Below are 24906 nucleotides of genomic sequence, written 5' to 3'. Positions count from 1 at the left end.
CGGTTTTATCTCAGTAGAAGGCAAACGATCCGGCTTTTTCTTTCTCTATTCCGGGGAACAAAAGGGGAAAGGCAGTGCTGCCCGGGATGGATGGGTCCACAGCGGTGGGGGCGCCTTGATCCCTGCCCACTTCCCTCTTGTGCCCCGCTCCTGCCGCTGTCGCCCCGCTCCAACGCGGGGAGCTGAGGGGCCCTTGGGTGGAGGGCGAGCCCCGGGCCCGCGGGTTCCCTCTCCGGTTGGGCGTGCGCGCGGGCGGCAGCCGGGTCAGCTGTTCCGCAACCCCACGCGGCCGCCCCGCCCCTGCCCGGGTCTTATAAGCCTCTCCCGCCTCCGAGCGTCTGAACTTCCCGCTGCCGGCCCCGCCAGGCGCCCGCTGCAGCATGGCCTGGAACACCAATCTCCGCTGGCGGCTGCCTGTCACCTGCCTGCTCCTGCAGGTGGCCCTGGTGGTCCTCTTCGGCGTGTTCGTGCGCTACGACGCCGATGCCGACGCCCACTGGATCGACGATAGGCTGTCCCAGAACATCTCCAGCGACATGGACAACGAATTCTACTATCGCTACCCGAGTAAGTCCCGCCACCCTGTACACCCACCTGAGGCATATCCAAGCCTCTCCTCACCTGGCCGAGCGCCCCACCTGGCCGCACCTCCGCGGCCAGCTGCTGGGTAACAACTGGCGGGCGGGCGGGAACCCAGACAAGCAGATGCTGCCCACAGCCTCCTGGCCCATCCCACTTGGGCTCCCCACCAGGGGCACTCTTCAGTCTCTGGAGATCACGCTTGAGAAATGGCCATATGTGCACAAATACCTTTTCCCTGTGAAAAAGTAATAGAGAAACTCACCTGTGCAAGCTCAGTCCAGGTGCCATCAGAGGTCCCCAGCCTCCCTGGCAGAGGGCCCTCCTTGATGCCCTCACAACACCCGAGAGCCGTCTCCGTCACTAGCCAGTGGATGACCCTGGTTCCTCGTCCAGCTATGCTTGTACTCTCCGAATAAGGGGGTAGGTCTGATGTCAAGGGCTGCAGGGCAGGGGAGAGCAGTGTGGGACCATGGCACCTACCCTCTCCTGGCTTGGAGAGGGAGAAAGAGCACCCCTGAATTCTCTGTGATCGTGGTGCTGTGGCCCGGAATCACCTGACCTCACTTCTCTCATGGCCTTTGACCAGGTGGGTGGCCTTAGGCAAATGTCAACCTCTCTGAAACTCACCTTTCCCATCTGCCGAATGGGGTTAATAATAGGACCTACCTCACAGGGGCAGGTGAGGCTGGCATCAGACAGTGCACTTAGGCTCTGGCACAGGGCTGGGCATGGAACCCTCACTTCATAGTGGAGCAATTACCAGAAGAGCACTAAACAGAGATGGCCCAGGACTCAGGCATTGGAAGGACTGGCCCAAGGTCACTTGGGTGGACCCACGCTCCAGACTCCTAGCCCAGGACTCTTTCCATGCCCTTGTGCTTTCCAGTTTCCCACGCTATATACCAGCAGCCAATGACAGTCGTTCTAGCTGTTGGTGCTAACGTAGTCGTGGACTGTTAGTTCTGGAAGGGACCCTAAAACTCATCTCCAAGAGCCACCAATACCAACTGGTGTTTCCTCCATGGCTTGTACACCCTCAGTAACAGGATTCTTTACCTCCAGAAATAGCATTTTACTTAGAGCCAAATAAATAACTGCACACGTTCAGGATGTGAGCCTGCATGAAAAAAGAAGGGGGGTTACAGGCTCTGTGGGAGCCAGCCATGTTAAGTGGCTGCCAAAAAGCTAGCACAATCACAGACTACATTAATAGAAATATGGTGCCTAGGAGAAGGGAGGTGACAGAAGAGGGATGTGTCCTGTGCTGGTGAGACCACAGCCTCTACTGGGCTCTACTCAGGGCCATGTTTTAAGAGATCTTGACAGCTGTGGCCTTGGAATTTAGACTCCAAATCCACCCTTCACATTGCACCTCTTCGTGTTCCTTGGTGGGAGACTGACCAGGCACGTGGTGAGGCAGGCAAACTGGAGACCCTCCTTTGTCTGTTCCACTCCTTCCCTCTGGTTCTTGCTTATCTCTCAGCCATGGAGCCAGCCCCTCAGTAAAGCATGAGGTCCTTGATGTGTCCAGGCAGTGGGAGGCCTCAAGACCCTATAAATAGGAGCTACAGAACCCCACCAGTGAGGGGTGCAGTCCTCACATCTCCCCAACTCCAACCCCCCTCCCTCCACACTCACCCACCCACCTTCCATGCTCCACCTTCATTTATTCACTCAACAACCACTTATCTATAGGGTGACATATAATTTATCAACCAAATGACACTTTTGAGAGTGAGGGGTGGGAGAGTGGGGCTAGCAGTAATTTGCCAGGACACGGGCATAAGCCATGACTGTCCCAGCAAACCAGGGCTTATGGCCCCTTTGGACAAACAAGTTGAATATCCTGGGTCTCTGGCCCCAAGGGGCTCCCAGACTCATGGAGAGCAGAGAGGTACACCCCGACACCCCGGGCCTCAGGGCAGTCAAGTGCTCTGGGCAGAAGGGATCTGTGACGCTTCCTGGAAAGTAGTGGGATGGTGAGGAGGGGAGAAGCAGTGCAGTGAGGAGCCCACCGAAGGAGCTTGCAGGGAGGTGGGCCGGGTGGCTCAGTGGGGCCCGAGGGTAGGGTTTGTGAAAGGGATAGGAGGAGGGGTAGTCGGGGGGGATGACAGCCCCAGCCATCAAGGAGGGCCTTGAGTTTCTCCTGCCATTTCTCCTGCGAGTGCTGGGCTCTTGGTCATCTGAGCAGGAGGTGACAGAGAGGAGAGGAGGGTAGGGAGAGAACCTTAGCCTTGAGATTCTTTGGCAAGAACAGGAAGTAGTGGCAGCCACTCAGGCCGAATATGTGTTCTCTCCTTTAACCACCTCCAGCACCCAGTGAGGAAGGCACTGTTATGACCCATTCTACAGACGAGGGAACTAAGGCCAGAGAGGGGGAGTGTCTTGCAAAGGTCACTCAGCTGGGAAACCAGAGAGCCAGGCTGGGGGCCCTGGGGGTCTGAGCCCTCACTCCTGGACCACTCTCCTCCCTCTAGGCTCCCCTCTCCCCTTGCCCCGCCCCACCCTCTTGAGGCCCACTTGGTCATGGTGGGTGTGGTTGGGAGTAAGACAGCACGCACGTGGGCAGCAAGGCCGTTCTTGGGGGTGGGGTGAGGGCAGGCCCTTGTGATACCCTCTGGGTTCTTGGCTCCAGGCTGTCAACACCTGTGCGGGCCTCAGTCCTGCCCAGGAGATTAGTGGAGCCTGCTGAGCATCTCTGGTTTCCAGAGGAGTCCGGCTTCAGTTGGCTCAGGCCAGGGCTCAGGAGCATGGGCCCCTTGGCAGGCAGCAGGCACAGAGCTGGCTGGGGACCACCCAGGCAGTGCCTGCAAGGGCCTGTGCTGCAGGCATTGGCTGCTGAACTCGAAGTTTCCTCATGGGCTGGTGCTCCGGGGCCTGAGTAGCCATGGGCACTGCCTAGAGGAGGTGGCCCCAGGAGGAGCTGGCAGAGCTGGGGCCCCTAAAGATTCTTGGGCAGACAAGGGAGGGCAGGAGAGGGCCACATTTCCAGGAGATGACCCAGGGCAGAGGATGCCATAGTTTCAAACACCTGAAGGACTGTTTCATGAAGCCAAGGTAGCCAGGCTCGCCCTGCGCTCCTGGGGACCTGAACCTCAGCTTCAGCTCCGTTTAGTAAAGGAGGAGCTTTCCCAATAAGCAGAGAGCAGCGTAACCCGGTGGTTGACTTTGGAATTAAACAGATCTGGGTCCATCCCTAAATGGAGTGAGCTATCTCCCTCACTGCTCTGAGCCTCAGTATGCTCATGTGTCAAGTGGGAATGTCATTGAATGCACAGGATCTCCAGGAAGACTGAAGATGGCAGGTGGCTGGTGGGGCACATCTCATGGCATGAAGGGAGAGGACAATAAATGTTGGTATCAAGCTTCCTCAGAAGGGAGTGAGTGCTCTGTCGCTGAAGGTGTTTAAGTGGAGGCTCAGCATCCTTTTAGAGATGTGGCCGAGGAGCGTCTCCCTGAATATTAGTTGGAACTATTATAGCATTTAAAACACTTTGTGCTTGCCCCACTCATACAGTGCCTTTTGCATACATGTATGGTGTCAGGCAGGGGACCCGTTTGTTTCCATCTAACAGTGCAGGAAGGGAGGTTAGATTTGCTTAACACTCTCAGCCAGTCAGTGGCACAGGCAGGGACAAGGCCAAGCCCTCCCACCCCACAGCTCACTGCTTCCCTGGGCCTCTGTGGCATTGCCTGGCCTTCTCCCCAAGTTTTGCAGTGATGGTGTGGGTCTGTGGTCGGCTCTGAGGTGTGGGGGAGGCGGGGCACAGAGCCTTGGGGAATTGGGGGACTGGCCAGTAGGCCTCAAAGAAAACAGTTTACATTGGACTGGCCTGTCGAGGATGAGAAGGGGGCCGTACCCAGGCCACTGCAGGGCACCCCTCTCTCTGTGCTAATGCAGCAGAGGGGAGGAAGCTGCTGTGGCCCATTGGCGTGGGAAACCTTGTCCTTAGATTTCCGAGATTTCGGAAACTCAGCTTCAGTGGGGACCCATCCTGGGAGGGAAGAGGGAGCTAGGAGAGGGTAGGGAGTGGCGGTGGGGAGAGGGGAGTGAGAACAGCTGTGAACTGGTGCCCCCTTGTGGAAGCTTTCATGGCTGGAAGCCAGCATGGCAGCTCCACCCCAGGGACCTCCAGGTTGAGGGAGCAGGTTCTGGGATGAGCTGCTTGAGTCACCCCAGGCCTGGGAGAGAACCGGGGAGGCGGGAAGTGTCTCACCAGCTTCCACTGGCCCTTTGCAAGTCGCCAACCCAATGCAAAGCACCTGGTCAGCCTTGAAAAAGAAAAAGAGAAATAGTAGCCAATATGACTGAGCAATTACAAAGAGCCAGGCCTAAGCCCAGGGCATTGGCTGGATCACCTCATTAAATGTGCACCACATATCTCTGAGGTGAGCACTGTTATAATCCCCCATTTTATAGAAAAAGAAACTGCAGATCAGAGAGGTTATGTCCTTGCTGAAGGTCTTACAGTCTGGACCTTCAAACCATTACTATTAAAAGCATTTTAGGTAGCACCAAACTATGAAACATAAATTAATAAACTGGTATGTTTGGATCCTAAATTAGGACCAGTTTGGGAGATAAAGAGACAAGGAGCAAGAGAATGAACGGGGAGGTGCCCACAGGGAGGGAGGTTGGCATCTGTGTGCCTAAAGGAGGGGAAGAGGAAAGAGACACCCCAGAGAGAGTCCAAGAGAGAGATAAGACACCCACAGAGGCAGGGAGAAGGACAGAACTTGCGAGAGGAGGGAAGGCAGGGAGGAGGCCGTGGGAGGGGGAGGGCTCCCTGCTCCTGTTCTCAGGCCACAGGGAGAATGAAGGCAGCCCTGAAACTGCAAATACCACTCAGGAGGGCCCCGCTGTCCTCTTCAGCTCCGCCCCTGCCTGCATGGTTCCTCCACCAGCTGACACCCTTCTCCTTGAGAGGCCCCCACCTTCTGTGGTGCTGCCTTTTCCCAGAGGTTCCTCCCACCTCCCTGGTGGGAAGACAGCGCCTTCCCTGTCTGCTCGCTCCACAGCACACTAGTCCTCCGCTGCTGTTTCCCGCTCATCATGCCCACATTCTGACTCACAGCTCTATTTGCAGGCCTGCCCAATCTCAGACCCCAGCTGCAGCCCGCACAGCCAGGCCCCATTCCTCCCACACTGCCCTGCCTGGCCCTTACCACCCCCTGCCCCATGGTCATATGGTCATCTCAAACCCCCTCAGCCAGCACTAGGCCCAGCACGTCCCTCCCACCTGGCAACCTCTTCCTACTTCTCTGTGTTTATCAACAGCCCTGCTGTCCTGCCAACTCCCCTCCCTGCTTCTGGGATTGTAGTCTGAATATGTCGCCTCCCTCTCTTTTGCACTTCTCCTCCAGTCTGTCACCCATCACTTCTTCCCAATAATAACCATAATACCATATACGGTGCTTCACATACATTAGCTCAATTTCCCCTACAGCAGCGGGAAACATGATAAACCATGAAACACAGTAATACATGAAATGAGCTGCACACATTGTGACACCTAGGCCGAGCTGCTGTTTGCTTGTCTGTCACACAGGTCTCCACCAGACAGAAGCTCAAAGCTCAGAGCACCATGCTGGGTCGAGACCCACAGCTCTCCTGCATCAGCTCATATGCCCCCCACCCCGACCCTGCAGGGTGCCAGCCTCCCAAGCCTCCTCCAGGTGGCTGCTAGCCAAGGGGTCTGTGGCTGTGGCCTGGACTTCAGGGAAGCCTGCAGGGGAGACAGATGAGGGCAGACAGGAGCAGGCAAGGCCAGGGCTGCTGTAGCATGAGCATCGCTGTCCCCCCAGCCAGGCTGCAGTGGGCACCAGGGCCTATCTACCCTGTGTTGCACTGGAGAGGGGCTGCAGCCTCACCTGACTGTGCAATCCCACCTGGGGCTCCTCGCCTGCTGCTCAGCTGGCATACCTGGGTGCTGCTGAGATAACGGTAATCATTCCTTCATTCATGGGTATTCATTGAGAGTCTCCCTGGGCACTCTTGCAGGTGCCGGGGAATACCAGAGTGAACAAAACAGGCATGGCCTTGCCTTCTTGGAGCTTTGTGGGCCAATGAGCGGGACAGACAAGCCTGACCGCAAATTGTAACAAGAACTAGAAAAGAAAAGAAGAGGGTGCTGTGAGGGAGAGGATCTGCTTCACATTGGTCAGGAAGGCCTCTGAGATGAGGTGACTTTCTGCTGAGATCTGCAGGAAGAGAGGTTGCTGGCCATTCTGTGGGGACAGCATCCACAGGGAAGGTCACAGGCAAAGACCCTGGAGTGGGACTGAAGGACACCAGGGAGGCTGGTGCCCCTGGAGCACAGGAGGGAGAGTGGGAACGAGGAAAGTAAGACCAGGAGGCAGGTGGGCGGAGCCAGGCCAGGACTGGCAGGCCCTGCCGGTCCCTTTTTTTTTTTTTTGTGAGGAAGATCAGTCCTGTGCTAACATCTGCCAATCCTCCTCTTTTTTTTCGCTGAGGAAGACTGGCCCTGGGCTAACATACGTGCCCATCTTCCTCCACTTTATATGGGATGCCGCCACAGCATGGCTTGCCAAGCAGTGCGTTGGTGCGCACCGGGATCCGAACCAGCGAACCCCGGACCGCCACAGCGGAGCACATGCACTTAATCGCTTGCGCCACCAGGCCGGCCCCTCCCTTTTTTTTTTTTACTTTTTATTTGGAAATAATTTCAAATTCACAAAAAGTTGCTACAACAAAAATAGTACAAAGAGCATTATATTCTCTTTAACTCTGATTCAGCTATTTGCTCGCTCCCTCTCTCTCTCTGCACATAGCCACAAACATACACACTTTTTTTTTTCCTGAACCATTTGAGTGTTGGTTATAGATATCATGGTTCTGCACCCTTAATTACTTTGGTATATTTCATAAGACTAAAGGTATTCTGTTCCATAACCACAGTGATCAATTTCACAAATTTACATTGTACAATACTTTAATAGACTGTTTCTATTTAATTTTGTCAATTGACCCAATAACAACCTTTATAGCCCTCCTCACACCACCTCGCCCCTCAGGCAAATCCAGGGTCCAGTCTAGAAGTAGGTATTGAACTTAGCTGACATGTCTCTTTAGCCTCTTTTAACCTGGAACATTTCTGCAGCCTTTCTTTGTCTTTTATGACATTGGTATTTTTCAGGAATCCAGCCTTACCCCTTTCTGGTAGCATCTTCCTCCTTTTGTGTCTGTCTCATGTTTCCTTGTGATTAAATTAGAAGGATGCATTCTCGGCCAGAATACCATATGTGTGATAAGTCTTTTTCAGGGTTTCGCATCTAGAGATGCGAGATGTCCATCTGTCCCTCATTGGTGGTGTTGATTTTGATCACCCAGCCAAGATGTTGCCCAATTTCTCCAATGTGTAATTATTGGAGTTTTTTTTCCTCCCTTGCAACTGATAAGCAGTGTGTGGGGACTCTTTAAGACAAGGCAAATGTCCTGCTCTTCATCAAAATTTTCTGCTGGATTTAGCACCCACTGATGGAATCTTTACTGTGAAAATGATGATTTTCCAACTTTAGCACTCATTTGACAATTAAGTCGGACCCTCAGCATTGTGTTGTAAGCAAGAGCCCTCCTACTATCTCATTTATTTAGTTACCTATTCTGAGTTGCTCTTCTCTAATGGTTTTAATTCATTATAGGACATAATTATTTTGGTGCTCAACTTGTCCCTGACTTAGCCAGTGGGAGCCCTTCCAACTGGCCCTTGTGTCCTGTGACACCTGCAGTTCCTTTTAGTGTCTTATACTTTTGTGACTCTCTTTGCTTCTCAAAGCTCTTTGCCTTCTGTTATTTTCTGGGAATTTAGAACCATGCGATGTTAGCACTGGGAGGACAGTTAAGATCATTCTAATCCATTCCTTTAGTTTTATCGAAAAACTGAGGCTCTGAGAGGGGAAGTGGCCTGTCAAGGCCACACAGTGAGAAGAGCTGGGTCAGAACTCAGAATTAGACTATGCCTGAGTAACAATAAATAATAATAAAGTAACAATAAATAATGACACGCCCATTTTGAGCACCTATTATGGGATGGACACTGTGCTAGGTGCTTTACATACTCATCTGCATTTCATCTCTGCAACACTTGTAAGTAAGTGTTATGGAAGAAGGTGCTAAGATCCAAGTATGTTAAATGACTTTCCAGAGTCATCTACCCAGCAGATGGAGGAACTGGGGTACAAATTCACCTCTCAGTGATGCTGGAAAGTGTACTTGCTGAGAGTGGGGGTGGGATGTGGAGATGTTCCTGGAGGTGATCATCTGATGTGCCTGGCCAGTCAAGGGACTCCTGGGCTAGATGAGACTAACTTCTCCATCATAAAAGAATGGAGTTGCGGGGACAAGGCCCCAGATGGTCTGGGCTCTCGACCCTAGACCCCGAGTGTAATCCACAGCCCAGCTCCAATTTCAAGGGCCCAGCTGCCCACCCCTACCCCAGGTGAGGGTGGAGAGCGAGAGCGGTCGTCTCCCAAAGGGAACGATCAGGCATTTCTTGGCATTTAACTCAGTGGTCTAAATGGTCTAAAGTGGGGGCTCATCTCGGTTTCCCCAGCCCAGCCCCCTCCAGAGGCTCTTATGACAAGCTGGGGGTAGAGGCTGTTCTACCCGCAGCGGAGCTATTCATTACTGCGCCTAGCCCCAGGATCCAGATGCGGAGGAGGGGGTCGGGGCTTGGGGGGCTGCGCGGGCCTGCCAGTGGTGGGGAAGACACAGGCGCTGCCCCCGGCCGCCCTGGCCCAGACCCAGGGCTACGGTGGTCCGTCGCTAAGCCGCCGAGACCACCGGCTGCGCTCTCCCCACAGGCTTCCAAGATGTGCACGTGATGATCTTCGTGGGCTTCGGCTTCCTGATGACCTTCCTGCAGCGCTATGGCTTCAGCGCCGTGGGCTTCAACTTTCTGCTGGCGGCGTTCGGCATCCAGTGGGCGCTGCTCATGCAGGGCTGGTTCCACCACTACGACCAAGGCTACATTTTCATAGGCGTGGAGAAGTGAGCGCGGCGCAGGCCGGGGGCGGGGCGCCGAGGGGCGGGGCCCGGCGGGTGACCGGGCGGGGACCCGGGGCTGGGTGCGCTGGGCGGGACCCGGGCGCTTGGGACTGTAGCCTGCGACTCAGCCTCCAAGCAGGGTATTCGGGGTCTGCAACAAACACCACACACACACACACACACACAGGCACTGCTTCCTGATCAGCGAGTCTCCAGGGTGGAAGTTCTGATGGTGTCCAGGTGCTGTAGGAGGGTCTCCCTCCCCCTCAGAAGAGGCTGTAGGGACGCGAGGGCAGGCTTCTCTCCAGGGGCTGGGCCTGGGCCCTCCACCCTGACACATCAGATTGCCCTGAGAGACCGCAGCCCCCGGGGCCCGGGGTGGGCGAGGGGAGGAGAGCGGGGCGCCCGAGCCAGCCTCAGAAAGTTCCTTGTGGAGGGGACACTGAATGGGGAATCCAGTCAAAGGGAGGTGCTTCTCCCTGCCTGGCCCCACCCAAGGAGCAGGCATAGGAGGAAGGGGTGAGGCAGGTGTGGGTGTGGAGCCTTAGGGCTGGAGCCCCTCCCTGCTGCAGCCTCCAAGGGGGCCCCCTACCCCTCTCTCTTCTTACCTCCATCCTTCTTATCACTCTCCTCTGTGACAACCTTTTGGTCCAATGAATACCAGCACCCCCTCCCATCAGGTAACCCAGCCCATCCCTCTGTCTGACGAGGTCTCGAGCCTCAGCGTGCCCCTCCCCCAACACAACCACCAGGTTTTAAAATCAATTCACCCAAAGCCAACTTGCCAAAAACCAACCTGCCAAGCAGTCACCTCACTGAATGACTCCTTTATCACACTCTCTAGGCCATGCCAACTTATGAAACCTGTACCGGTTCATGTTGCATGGGACAGAATCAACAGCCTTTGGGAGAATTTTTCCCAGTTTAGTCAAGTTTTGGTTTATTGGAGGTTCTTCTGTAAGTCCAGTTTAGACTGTCTTCAATTTCAGTAGACATATGACAAGTTTGGCTAAAGAAAAAAAATTTTTTTAATTTGAGAAAGTTGTCACTGGTGTGTGAAAATGAATGTTCATTAGCCCGCTTGAAAACCAAGTCCACAGAAAGAGTTTAGAGGCAAATTGGTATAAAACCATGTTTAAAGTGTAAATCCCTGCTGTTACACATAGGGCACCAACCAGGTGTCATAGGCCAGGTGTCTGAAATTTAAAACATATGCCAAATATTTGCAAAATATTCATGCACTCAAGCCAGTTAATGAATTATGAGAAACAGGAGAGAGAGTTGACTAGATAGAAAATGAGTTGGAACCAATAAATCAGTCTTTTTGTATGTAAAATCCTTGACATGCATATCACCCTGCAGTTCAAAATACACATGAAATTCTCATTCCCGTAGCCATAGACCCCAAGCATGAAAACACCTGTAATGTATTTAATTGGCCACTGCAGCAAGATAGCTCTAAGGCTAAATGAAAAACAAAAGTATACAACTTTTAAAAATCCTCAGAAGGAATTATTGTAAACTTTGTGAGTTAACAAGTTTTTGGTGAACCAGACATTTAGCAAGTTGGTCACTTGACAAATTGAGTTTTGGCAAATTGGCTTTTGGGGACTTGATTTTGAGCAACTGAGCTGAAGTCGATTTCTGGTGCTCAGGGCTGAGATGAGCATGTCATCCCCAGACCTGACTTTGTGGGCCCTCCTCCTGGCTTCCATCCTGTCCCTGATGAAGAGTCCTCCAGATGCCACCTGCCACTCTAGGGTGGTGCCCTCTGCAGGCCCTCCCAAGATGTGGCGTCCAGATCTCCTTCTCCCAGGTGCTGATGGCCCAAGGTGTGGGCGCTTCTGCTCTCTCGCACTCCTTCCTAATGATCACCTCTGTCAGATGGGTTTGCTGGCTGTAGCTGTGGGACCTTGGGCAAAGAACTCGGCCTCTCTGAGCCTCCACTTCCCCTCTATAGGATGTGGCTAATAACAGTACCTGTCCCATAGGGTTCAGGTGTGGTACAGGAGGGCATTGCAGTGCTGAGCAGGTATTTCAGTGCCTGGCACTTCATAACCAACATCATTCGTGCAGCCAGGTCCTGGCTAGGCTCTGGGGACACAGCAGTGAACGAGGCTCCTGGTGAAGCAGACGTTCCAGTGCATGTCCTGTCTTGGGAGGGATCCTGTCAATCAGTGCCCTGCCCCCATTCCACACACTGGCCCTACAATCAGCTCGCTTCTTACTTCTCACCTCCTGATTCACACACACACACACACACACACATACACACCTGAGCATTGGAGAGGGGGGCTCCTCTGGATCCTCTAGATGTGACTGCCTTGAGGAAGTAGCCCCTACTGGCCCTACACTGACCCCAGTGAACAACTCTCCTGACTCAGAGAGCCACACTGAGGGTCTGCCCTGGAACCAGGGCAGCTTTGTTGCTGGCAGGGCACAAGGAAGCCTGGGTTAGGCAAAGTGGACACATGGATGCAACCAGGGTCTGCTTCGTCCACCCCACGTCCACCTGGCTGGCTGCCTCTCCATCAGCCCTCTGCTGGCTGGCTGGGCTTTCAGAGTCCAGACTTAAGGAGGGCCTATGTGTTCCCCTGCCTCCATTCTCTCTATTGGCCTTCCTGCCCCCTCCCTCCACCAAGCCTGCAGTTCCCTACCTCCTGCAGGAAGGCCTCTGTCTCCTCCAGGACACAGATTCTATCTCCCAGGTAAGATAAGAAGAGGTCACGATAGCTCAAACCTGAACAAGGCCCAGGAGAGTGTGTGTAGAGGGAGAGATAAGGGTCTGGAGGCAGAGACCACATCTGGCTGGAGGAATCCCGGAAGGCTTCCTGAAAGAGGAGGCAGTGCGAGCCGGTTCTGGAAGGCTAGGTAGAAGATAGAGGGCCAGGGTAAGGCCCTAAATATGCAGCATGTTCAACAACAGCAGCCAGACTACTTGGGTGCCTTGAGCATAAGCTGCCCATAAGGAGGGGGGTTTGGGATGGGGGCTGCAAAGGCAGGGTGTGGCATCCAGTAGGTGCCACTGCTGTGCTGGACACTTCATATGTTCTTTCTTGTAATTCTTAGAGCAGCTCTAAGATGTTATGTGCCCACTACCACAGAGGGTGAAAGTGAGGCTCAGAGAGGTTAAGCCACAAGCTCAAACCCACAGATGACCGAAGTCCAGATTCAAACCCAGGGCTTGGATTGCCATTTCTTGCCGTTGCCTCAGCCCCTCCCCTGACCCGTCTCCCCCACAGCCTCATCAATGCTGACTTCTGTGTGGGCTCCGTCTGTGTGGCCTTTGGGGCAGTTCTGGGCAAAGTCAGCCCCATCCAGCTGCTCATCATGACTCTCTTCCAAGTGGCCCTCTTCTCGGTGAATGAGTTCATTCTCCTCAGCCTGCTGGAGGTGAGCAGGGCACAGGATGGGGATGGAGATGGAGGGGACACGTGGGGTGACAGCAGGGGACAGAGAAAGAGAGGACTGGGGAGACATGCCAGCTGGATTCAATTCAGCCTTGGCAAGTCACTTGACCTTCTGAACTTCAGTTTCCTCATCTCTAAAGTGAGAGTAATGACATTTATTGTGCATGGGTGATAGTCCACCTAGCAAATCAGTCCAGCAACTGAGGACAGAGCAGGGGTTCCTCATATGTTGCTTTTCTCCCCCCTTTCTCTTTCCTGCACATACTCTTGCACACACACCACATTCCCAGATTGCTCTGTCAAGAAAAGGACTCAGTGTATTGAGGGGGTACATATGTAAGGAAGGATCCCAAGGTGGCCATGTTTAGCTGCACAGGTTGTGCACTGCACAGTGGTGCCATTCACATGGACCATGGCAGGAATGATGCCCCCTGGGGTTGGCAAATTCAGTGGCCCAGGTAAGGGGCACCTTAGACTGTAGCTCAGAAACCTCTTTGGTGCCTTTGCAGGAGTAGGGGTCATTCAGGGACCCCACCCATTTCTTAGCCCCCAACTCCTCTACATTTGGATTCTGCCTGGAACCTCCCCCCAGGGTTTTTTTCAGGCCACCCTAAATCCAATCATTCATTTTGTCATTTTTTTCAGCCACCAGACTAGTCCAAGCCCCCATGTCTCCTCCTGGTTCATCTCCCCAGCTTCATCCTTGCCCCAGTCACCACCTCAGGCCAATCTCCACCAGCAGCCATGGTGATCTGTTAATAACGCATATAACACCATTCCCCTGATTAAAACCCTCCAGTGGTGTTTGTTTGTTTTTTTTAATTTCATTTAGAATAAAACCCACACTTGTTACAAGGCCCTACATGTTCTGGCCCCAGCCTTTCTCTCCAAGCTTTTCATCTACTCTCTCCCCATCTTTCTGTGCTTTGGCCATACCCTGCTGTCTGCTCCTCAAACACACCAAGCTCAGCCCTGACCTCAGGGCCTTTGCACTTGCTGTTCGCTTTGCTGGAGTGCTCATCCTTCAGTCCTTTTCACTATTGAGGTCTCAGCTGGCATACTGCCTCTTCAGAGAGGCCCTCCCAGATTCCCCTACCCAGTGTTTCTCTCTCCTTACTCCCTGCCAGTCACTGTCTCTCACATTGCCTTGGTTTATTTTCTTCACAGCATTTATCTTTATCTGATAAGGGCGGGAAACTTTATCTGTCTAGACTATCTCTATCTCCAGCACCTAGCCCAATGCATAATCAGTGCTTCATAATATTTGTCAAGTAATGAATTTTGGAGTCTAACTCCATGTCACGCAGCACTCCAGGTGCTTGGTTGCAGAGGTGAGCAGGACTCTCCTTTAGACTGCAAGGAGCTCGCAATCTAGTGAGGGAGCCAGGAAGTCAATAGACAGTGACCGTGCGGTATGATAAGGGGTGAGCTCAAGGGCGAGGTGGCCTAGAGGAGGGCGCCTGAACCAGCATGGCAGGTCAGGGGGGCTTCCTGGAAGAAGAGGTGTCAAAGCTGGAAGTCAGGTTGGAGATAACCAGGTGAAGGAGTGAGCAAGGGCAGAGGGAACAGCAAGGGCAGAGGGAACAGCAAGGGCAGAGGGAACAGCAAGGGCAGAGGCCTGGGGCGAGACCCACAGGGGGAGGTCTCCAGTGGCTTGGTCTGGCTGGAGGGGCTGGTGCTGAGAGGGGAGTGTGGAGGGGTAACGAGGGGTGCGGGAGGGGCATGGATCCTCGAGACTCCTGGAGACTGTGTCAGAGTCTCCACCTTATCAGGAGGTCAGTGGGGAGCTGAGGAAAGGTTTAGGCAGGGCAGTGGCATGGTCAGACACATGTGATGGGAATGCCGCTTTGGCTGTGGGGGAACAGTTGGAGGCTGGGAGCCCAGTGAAGAGGCTGTCCTAGTCGCCCCGGCGAGCGATGATGGGTCTGGGACTGCGTTAGTGCAAAGAGAAGAAAGTGGATGATTCAAGAGATACAAAGAAGGTGAATAAACAGGCCTTGCAGACTGGCTGGGTGGGAGATGTGGGAGAGAAAGAAGCTAGGCTAGGTGAGGGGCAGGCACTGGGGCCAATGGATGTGAGCTGGAATAGGCTGAGAAGGTAGCATCTGGGGTGTCAGTTAAGAGGCAGGGAAGGCTCCTTTGACCCTCGAATATCCTCCCCGATCTGCTACAGAAATTCTTGTAATGCTTGACAGTCTTTCGGCCTCTCTTAGAGCCAAGTTTAAACATGACCATCAATGCTGACACATGAGGAGCACTTGCCTTTGGCTGGGCCCTGTTCTGAATGCTTACATGGGTTATCTAATTTAATCCTCATCTCTGAGATAGGCACAATTATTACCGCCATTTGACAGATGAGAAAGCTGAGACTCAGAGACGTTAAGGGGCTCACCCAAGGTCACACAGCTAGTAGAGGCACCCACTAGGCTGGGAGTCAGGAAACCCAGCTCTGTCAACAACTGGACGACTAGCTCTATGACCTTGGACAACGCACTTAACCTCTCTGGTTGGGTTTCCCCATCTAAAGTGAAGGAGCGGGTCTATGATTCTGATTGGAATTTCCTCTGAGATTGGTTCTGAATGGGGAGGAAGAGGAGGCTGAAGAGAGGGGAGGTGCTGGCAGGGGAGGAAGGCTCCATCCGTCAAGCTCCTGTTGAGTGCCAGGCACTTGCCAGGTGTTGACACAAGTTGTCTAGTTTAATCCTCGAGACAGCCCTGCTGAGTCACGACCATCTCCCCACTTTGTAAATGAGGAACTTGACACCTAAAGAAGTCCAGAAGCATGGAGTGGGGTAGAGCAGGAGGCCCAGGAAGGGACAGATGAGGAGGGGACCAACTCTGCCTGCTCTGACTTTGGGAGACAGGGGAGAGGAGGGTGGGGAGGGGGTGGACAGTAGGAGGTTAGCTGGGAGGGTGGAGGGCAAGGAGTGTGACAGGATGCAGGGGAGATGGGTAATGGCAGTCTGGCCGGGGTGGTGGCAGGCCGGGAGTGGTTGTGTAGAAGGAAATGTAGGGGGGCACCCAGAGGGAAGGGGAGAGTTCCCAGGAATTAAGATCAGGTGGCAGCTGGGTGACAAACTAGATAGGGGTTGTCCTGGGTCCTAGCTGTGCTTCACCATTCCAGCTGAGCAAGTTTCTCTCCAAGCCCGGGCTTCGCCATCTGCGCTCAGTCCCACTTGTTGGGTGAGGATGTCCTGACATTTTGTTGAGAGGCCGACAGCCTGGGTTCAGGGATCCCCACTTTCTCCCCTCCTCAATCGATTGGTCTGTGGGGGCCCCGGGCTCCATCCTGCAGCTTATGGAGTCAGAGACAGCTGGACCTCTGTCTGTGTGTAGGGGAGGGGGGAGTGCCAGGAGGAGACAGGGAGAGAAGGTGTCAGAGCCTGACAGGCCCCCTGTACCCCAGGTGAAGGATGCAGGAGGCTCCATGACCATCCACACGTTCGGCGCCTACTTTGGGCTCACAGTGACCTGGATCCTCTACCGACCCAACCTACATCAGAGCAAGGAGAGGCAGAGTTCTGTGTATCACTCGGACCTCTTTGCCATGATTGGTGAGAGCTGCCCTAATGACTGAGGGCCACCATGATGACTGAGGGCTGCCACGATGGGTGAGGACCACCACGATGGGCAAGGGTGGCCATGAGGAGTTCAGGCCTCCATGATCACACCTGATCCCCACATGGTCTGGTGGGTGGCTGCCAGTTCCCATTGTGGGGAGGGCAGAGGGAGGTTGCCTATAGATACTTTTAGGATTCTTGTCCCTTTCGCCCATGGGGCTGGAAGAAGTTGGTCACTCATCCTGTGTTTTCTGTAGGATGCCCCACGGCAGACACAGTGCTAACCAGGAACTAGTCACTCCGTCCGTGGGCTAGGGCAAGGCTACTTCCTGTGTCCATTCATACCAGAGAACACATGTCACTCATCCACTTGGGTCTCTTAAAATCTAGCCCTGCCTTCAAGGAGCTCCGCACAGTGCAGTGGAAGAGATGCCAATGCCACTGGATAATCCCCCTACAGTGGAGAAAAAGACTGTCCCCATGGTGCTGTGGGCGCAGGGTGGGGGCCTGGAGCCTGGTTCTGGAGTCAGGGTGGACTTCCCAGAGCGGAGAGGAAGGCTGAGTGGGAGTTAGGTGGTCAGTAAGGCAGGCAGGACCTTCTAGGAAGAGCCCCCGGATGAAGAAAGCTACGGGGTGGAAACAGTGGGGCGTGAGTTATTGGCCATCTCTGGAGCTGAAGGACAGGAGGCCTCTGAGCTCTGCAGGGCCCATCTAACTAATGCCTCTTGTACCGGGCCCACCGGCCCTGTCTGGTCTGGCCAGGTACCCTCTTCCTGTGGATGTACTGGCCCAGCTTCAACTCAGCTGTGTCCAACCATGGAGACGCCCAGCACCGAGCTGCCATCAACACCTACTGCTCCTTGGCCGCCTGTGTGCTCACCTCGGTGGCACTGTCCAGCGCCCTGCACAAGAAGGGCAAGCTGGACATGGTGAGCAGTGGGGGGACAGTGGGGAGTCTTGGGGGGAGGTGCAGCATGACCATCTGTGCCCAGGGGGGTGATCACCATGTACTGCCAACAGCTCTGGGAGGCAGGCAGCATAAGGATTATTGCACCCATCTTGCAGATGAAGAAACTGAGGCTCAGGGAGAAATGATTTGTCCAGATTGTATAGCTGGTTTTTGGCAGAGCCCAGAACCACGTACCTGGAGGTTCTGTTATGCCAGCTGCTCTGGATGAGCTGGCTCCTCCTCCTTGCTCTCCCCCCAGAGCCTGGAGTGCTGACAGCTGTCTGGGCTGACCACCGCGTCAGACCTGCCCACCAGGGTTGCCAGGGGTACCTCCCCTCTGCCAGGCTTCTGATTCTCCAGGAACTGGCCCTCCGCCTTCTTAAAGCTGCCTCCCCTGCCCCAGCCCACACACTCAGAGGGGAATCCCTTTAATGCCTGTCTACTCCCCTTGGGAGGTTTGTGGGGGTACAGTGTTGCAGTGTCCCTCACATCACACATCGGGACAGGCGTTTCTGTCATTAGTCGGGAGGGGCAGAACCCATGGGGTGTTGGTAGATTTTTCTATAAAAAGAAGACCACCTCTCTATCTCATAGTCTGACATGAGCTTCTTGACATGGGCATGTGTGCCGAGACACTGCCGGGAGCCCCTGGAGGTGCTAGACAGTCACCGCGCAGAGAGGTGGGGACCCAGGCACGGGGGTGGGGGGGAGGGGCGGGAATCAGACACACTGACGTGGGCACACTTGCTGCGTCCAACACCCACATGCAGGGAGGGGCGGGGAATAGGGTCAGGGTCAGGGCTGTGGCTTCACACTGACCCGGATCAAGACCCCTTTCTGCCTCTTGCTAGCTGTGTGCTCTTCAACAGTCATTTAACCTCCCTGCACCTCAACCTCCTCTCATCTGCAAACACCGAAAGGTAACTGTCCTCACCTCCTGGGCTCCTTGTGGAGATGGAATGAAATAATCCCCACAAGCTGACAGCGCAGTGCCTGGCGCGGGTAGACCCTCACAGGGAGCCCACTGGCGCTGCCGCAAGCCCACCAACACTGACATGGGTGCCCACGGATGTACAGGCCCCGCAGGTGCCTGACGGCGGCATACACGCATGTAGAGAACATCAGACACACGAACCTGGGCACACAGGTATGTGTGGCACCCAGATATAAAGGGAACATGCAGACGTGCCGACAGGGCTCACCGGCATGGACACAAGTACACTGATTTGTGCACACGGAAAATGCCCAGACTACGGGCGTGGGTGCACATGTGCAGAGAACACAGGGGCGGCTGTCCCAAGCCTGGGCTGGGCTGGGGCCCTCTGCAGTCTCCTGGCTCGCTGAGGTGCACTCTGAGCCATCCCTGACGCCTGGAGCCAAGCGGCAGCCATGCCCATCAGGTCAGTGCAGGCTCCGTGTCAGCTCCTCCAAGCCGTTGCTCTGGGAGAGGACTGAGTTCCTGCTTTCTCTGCCTGCTCTACCCAGGTGCACATCCAGAACGCCACGCTCGCCGGAGGGGTGGCCGTGGGTACTGCCGCCGAGATGATGCTCATGCCTTACGGCTCCCTCATTGTCGGCTTCATCTGTGGCATCATCTCCACCCTGGGTTTTGTGTACCTGACGGTGAGGGCCCCAGGCGAGGGGCTGAGGGCTGGAGAGTGCTGGGGTCTCTGTGTTCCTGACAGCGGGGGTCCCTAGGGAGGGGGCTAGGGCTGGAAAATCCCAGGTCTCTGTGTATTTGGGGCCTCCAGAATCCTGGCCTCTCCATGCTCCTGCCACAGTCCCTGGGCTGAACAGCACCCATCTCCCCTCTCCAGCCATTCCTGGAGTCCCGGCTGCGGATCCAGGACACATGTGGCATTCACAACCTGCATGGCATTCCCGGCATCATAGGCGGCATCGTGGGTGCTGTGACGGCAGCCTGTGCCAACAGTGCCGTGTACGGCAAGGAAGGGTAAGTATCGGGGGGGGGTGCAGGCTGAGCTCCCTCCTCCATTCTCCATTCCTCCTTCCTGCTGTCCCTCTGGGGTCCAGGGTTATGTCTCCTCCCCTTCCTTCCCCTATCTGGACCACTGTTTCATGGACATCTCTCCCCACCCTCTGTCCTTCTACAAGAGTCGTAGAGACTATTTGATCTGTGTGGGGCCCCATTTTGCAGATGGGAAGTCTGAGGCCCAGGATTTATTGAGCCTCGGTGCCCACTCACGTTTGTGGGGTTGCAGCAAATGGTTAATTGGCCTCTCTCTGGGGTCCTGACCTGCCCCCTGTCTCCACCCCAGGCTTGTCCACGCCTTTGGTTTCAAGGGTAGCTGGACCTCAAGCACGCAGGGCAAGTTCCAGGCTGCCGGCATCTTCATTTCTCTGGCCATGGCCCTGGTGGGCGGCAGCATCGTGGGTGAGTGGAAGTGGCTGGGCCAGAGAAAGGGGGGCCACTGTGGGGTTCTGTGGTGGGGACACACCGAGGTCAGCCTGGAGCTATCAGGAGTCCTCCGTCTCTGCACTTGTGACTGTGAGACTGGGGGGATTGTCCCAGCTGAGGGAAAGGGCTGGGTAGGCAGAGAGGAAGTAGTTCCTGACCTCTCGTGACCTCCAACTTTCTTTAGGAATGATTTTGAAATTACCGTTCTGGGGACAACCCTCTGACGAGAACTGCTTTGAGGATGCAGTCTACTGGGAGGTGAGTTCTCCGGACTTGTCCCCCAACACAAGGGCAGCTGCAGCCCCTCTACCCAGACCCTGCCCACATGAGCTGGGGCCTGGGAGCCAGAAGCTGAGCGCTAAGGACTGAGCCTGCATCATCCTGCTCCTTTATCTAGGGGGCTGTGCCTCGTGGGGGTTGAAGGCTTTATTCTAGAGCAGTGATTCCCCAAGTATGGTCCCCTGTGCTCCCAACAGCATCAGCATCACCTGGCAACTTGTTAGACATACAAATTTTCGAGTTCCACCCAGACCCCTGGAATCCAAAACTCAGGGGGTAGGGCCCTGCACTCTGTGTTTTAACAAGCCCCCGCCATGTGATCCTCACGTCCGTGAACCACTGCCCTGACCAGTGGTTTTCGGCCCTTACATAAAATTGGAATTACCTGGGGGGGGCTTCAAAAGCGTTCCAAGTCCAGGCGCCGCCCCCAGAGACCTGGAGGTAATTGGTCTGTGGTATAGGGCCTGGACGTTAGAGTTTTATTTAAAGCTTCCCAGGTGAAGCTAATATACAGCCTGGGTTAAGAATCACAGTGTAGTGCTCTGCTTCAGTCGCCATGAGAGCCGCCTGGAGACCTTGTAAAAATGCAGCTTCCCAGGCGCCAGTTCAGAAATTCTAATTCAGTAGGGCCCAGGGCTCTGCATGGGAACAAGCTCCCAGGTGATTCTGGTATAGAAACTGAGTTCTGTGATATTCCACTACTTTCAGCATCTAGAGAAGTATCAGTACAAAAATCCAACTTGAGAAACATTGTTCTAGAAGCTTTCTGTGACTTCAGGCAGGCCTTCCTCCCCACGAATCATTATTGGAGGTGTTTATCTGTGTTAGATGATGGAGGATGCAGAGGGTCCCTCATCCCCCCTCATGACAAGGGCGAGGCCCTAGCCTGTATCTGTGGCCCCTGAGACAAGGGTCTGCCCATTATTGCCTTTCATTCGGCTCTGTTTTTAAAACCATACCAGAAGTTTCCAGGGTAATTTTAACTAATATCCACTATAAACCAATTTCATGTACATAACTAATAAGCCTTTTAAATTCACTCTCTTTAAATTTTTTAATTATAAAATGAATAGAAGCTCATTAAAGAAAATTTGGAAATAGAGAAAAATGGAAAGAAATTCCATCACCCTAATTCAAGCACTGTTAATATTTTTGGTATATTTCCTTTTAGTCTTTGCTTTTTAAATCTGCATAGATTTTTCTTACACAGCTGAGGTGACGTTATACACCTAATCTGGGGTCCTGCTCTTTCTCTCTCTAACATAAGAAGTGTTCTGTGTTATTATATTCCTAATAAACTTTCTTGCTTAGCAGCATAATTATTTTCATTTATATTTCAAGTCAGAACTTAAACTATTTTAGACACCACAGTTAGGAACCACATGGATTCAATGCTAATGAAATAAACTGAAAAATGTTATCAATTCCCATATGTAGGAGTTCACTCCGGGTTCTGTTTTGATCTTTATAATTTATTCTAAGCTCACACCTTCTCTCTGCTGTATACCCTTCAGCAGTACTCGACTTCAAGTAATGTAATTCTACACCTATGAAAGTGAGCCACCATCAGGCCGTCCCCGTGGCCCCCAGCCTCTGGGTGGTTTATCTGGGAGATGAGTTGGCTTCCCAGAGGATGGGGGTGAGATGTTCCCCAGGACCACAGATGAGGACCACAGATGATCTCTGGGATCGAATCTAAGCCTTGAGGCCAAGGCAGGGCTCGTCCACCCCACCCCCACTCCACCTGCTGATCCACTTCCGGCCTCCCCTGCACCTCCCCCTACCTCAATTTTGGACCTGCCTGCAGTTCAGGGAGCTTGTCATGCTGCCTCTCACCTGGCACACTACTGCTCATCTTTCAAAAGTTGGTTCAGCACAGGGCCGGCCCTGTGGCTTGGTGGTTAAGTGCGCGCGCTGTGATGCTGGAGGCCCGGGTTCTGATCCCGGGCGGGCATCGAGGCACCACTTCTCCGTCCATCCTGAGGCCGAGTCCCACATACAGCAACTAGAAGGATGTGCAGCTATGACATACAACTATCTACTGGGGCTTTGGGGGGGAAAAAAAAAAAAAAAAAAAAAGTTGGTTCAGCACAACCAGAGTCCCCTCGGCTGGGTCATCAGCCTCTTGTGTGCATTTACAACTCTTATTGTCACCGTGCCTTGCACTTGAATGCCTTCCCAGCGTGGGGCAAGGACTCTGTCTCATCCTGGCGGTGCCCAGCACCCTGGACACTGGCTAACCTGAAGGAGGGAATGATACATGTGGACTGCCCTGCTCCGCGGCATGCCATCTGCACAGTGATCACGAGGTGGCGCCCACCACACACCATTGGCTGCTCCTGACTTGCCCAGGTTGTTCTAGTTCCACCGGAGACACCGGCCCGGACTGGGGCAGGACCCTCAAAGCTGCCTTCTCTCTGTGCAGGTGCCCGAGGACCAGAAGAACACTGCTTCCCGTCCTGAGGACCCCACCCTCAATCCCTTAGAACCTTAAGCTCCCAGGGCAGGTGAGAAGCAGGTAAGCGTGGGCTTGGCTTGTCAGTGGGGGATGAGGGGCAGGTTCTCCCAGTGGGGGCCCAGCTCGGAGAATCAGATGCCACCAGCAAAGGGGCAAAAAGAAAGCATCAAGAAATGAGAATGTGAGCCTCCACACCTCCTGCCTGGAGTGGAGTGGGCACACTGGGGCTGGTGGGAGAGGCACGCAGAGTCAGACTACGTGCGTACTGACAGACAGAAGAATATGCGGCAGGCGCTGTGGACTGGGAGAACATATGGAAGGTGACCTGGGTGTGCACTTGGCTTTGGTGCCTTGCTTACTGGCTGAGGGCCTTTGAGGATCTCTTCACCCCAGAGACTGAGCCTCAGTTTCCTCATATATAAAAGTGGAGATGACAGGTCTGGCACTACGCAATTCATCAACTCAGGCGAGATCCTCCCTTCCTTCCTCCTTCCCTCCCTCTCTCCCTTCCTTCTCTCCTATCCTCTCTTCCTTCTCTCCTCCCTCCTTCCCTTCTCTCCTTCCATTCTTCCTTCTTTCCTTCTCTCCCTCCTTCCTTCCTTCTCTCCCTCCTTCCTTCTCTCCCTCCTTCCTTCTCTCCCTTCTTCCTCCCTTCTCTCCTTCCTCCCTTCTCTCCTTCCTCCCTTCTCTCCTCCCTCCCTTCTCTCCTCCCTCCCTTCTCTCCCCCTCCCTCCCTTCTCTCCCCCCTCCCTCCCTTCTCTCCCCCTCCCTCCCTTCTCTCCCCCTCCCTCCCTTCTCTCCCCTCCCTCCCTTCTCTCCTCCCTCCCTCCCTTCTCTCCCTCCTCCGTCCCTTCTCTCCCTCCTTCCTTCTCTCCCTCCTCCCTCCCTTCTCTCCCCCTCCCTCCCTTCTCTCCCCCTCCCTCCCTTCTTTCCCTCCTCCGTCCCTTCTCTCCCTCCTCCGTCCCTTCTCTCCCTCCTTCCTTCCTTCTCTCCTTCCTTCCTCCTTCCTTCCATCAACTAACACTTCCTTGCCCTCCCTGTGGAATGCACCAAGCCCTTTCTCATGCCCTTTGCATCTAAGCCTCCAGAAATCCCTGTAAGACAGGTGCAATTACTTCTCTCTTTTTAACGGATGAAGAAATTAAGACTCAGAGAGGTTCAGATTCTTCAAGGCCACACAGCTAGCAAGTGGAGGCACTGGGGTCTTTCCAGATCATTATCATTGCTCTTATTATTGTTAATTGACCTCCTTGGAGGTCAGAGCTTGGAGAGAGCTGTGTCTGGGGCAAAAGGCTAAGTGATGTGGCAGGAGAGGATGCTGGGGTTTAAGGAAAGAGAAAAGAGAGGCTGTGACCAGTTGCTTCTAAGGCCCATCTCACCCAGAAAAGGAGAAGGCGCCCAAGGGGCTACAGCAGACCCACTGCTCTTGACTCTCTCCCTGCAGGCTCCACAGAAGGGGCTGGTGCTGACCGAGCTGGGAACACAAGCACAAGGCAAGCAGCACCCCATTTGCTGGCCTGGCCCCAGGGCATCTCCACCCCTTCCTTCCCCTTCATCCCAGGGGCCTGCCTGAGAACGGAGAAGGAGGAGCCATAGACAGAGTGGGTGTCCAAGCCAGGTTCTGGCTGCAGGAGGCCTGCGCCGGGTCTTGGTGCCACATCCTGGGAAAAGCAAGCAGGAGTGGGGCTGGGGGCTGAGGTGGACCCAAGCCCTCCAAGGAGACAACTTAGCTGCCAGCCACCAACTGCTGGGCTCTTCCCCTCCTTGCCTGCCCCTCAGCCTGCACCTTCCATGCTCCCCGGCCCCCCAGACCTCTCTGTGCCATGCAGATGGCGCCCTCCGTGAATAAATGTTCTCGGTGCTCTTTGTAGACTGGGTGTGAATACTCCAACATGGGCCAGTGTGAGGGAGAAAAGGACCAGGAGACCTGGCCTCCTGCCCCAGTCCTGACCTCCCACTCCAAGCGGCCACCCACACTGCAAGGAAAATCATCCCAGGCTGAGGGGGAAGAATTTGGGGTGCTGGAGCCTGCCCCAGCTGGGGTCCCCCTGGCAGGGCTCAGCTTTTGAGCTGGGTGGGCTCGTTCCCCAAAGCCCCTCCTTACTTCACATCAACCATCCCAGAAACTCACCATTGTGACAGTGCCTGCCGTGCCCCCACATGACCCTGCTCCTTGTCAAGGGCACTGAGGCAGGGTGGGGGAGTAGGGAGGGAGGGCTTTTTGGGGCCAACCCCCCTCCCC

The 24906-nt window shown here is 54.4% G+C and overlaps 1 protein-coding gene across 1 annotated transcript; it reads left to right on the top strand.

The window, feature by feature from the left end:
- The first annotated feature begins 380 nt into the window (after window positions 1-380).
- On the top strand, window positions 381-24657 carry RHCG (Rh family C glycoprotein). Its single transcript, XM_004431941.3, has 11 exons — window positions 381-567; window positions 9406-9592; window positions 12832-12982; window positions 16406-16553; window positions 17322-17488; window positions 18994-19131; window positions 19326-19462; window positions 19788-19903; window positions 20112-20185; window positions 22632-22724; window positions 24109-24657. The coding sequence occupies exons 1-10, from the start codon at window positions 381-383 to the stop codon at window positions 22698-22700; spliced, it is 1374 nt and encodes a 457-aa protein (XP_004431998.2). The 3' UTR covers window positions 22701-22724; window positions 24109-24657.
- Window positions 24658-24906: the final 249 nt, after the last annotated feature.

The sequence above is a fragment of the Ceratotherium simum genome, chromosome 3, assembly GCF_057802395.1.
Source record: "Ceratotherium simum simum isolate JZ-2026a chromosome 3, ASM5780239v1, whole genome shotgun sequence".
In the NCBI taxonomy this organism is placed as follows: domain Eukaryota; kingdom Metazoa; phylum Chordata; class Mammalia; order Perissodactyla; family Rhinocerotidae; genus Ceratotherium; species Ceratotherium simum.
This window is presented reverse-complemented; position numbering and strand designations above follow the sequence as displayed.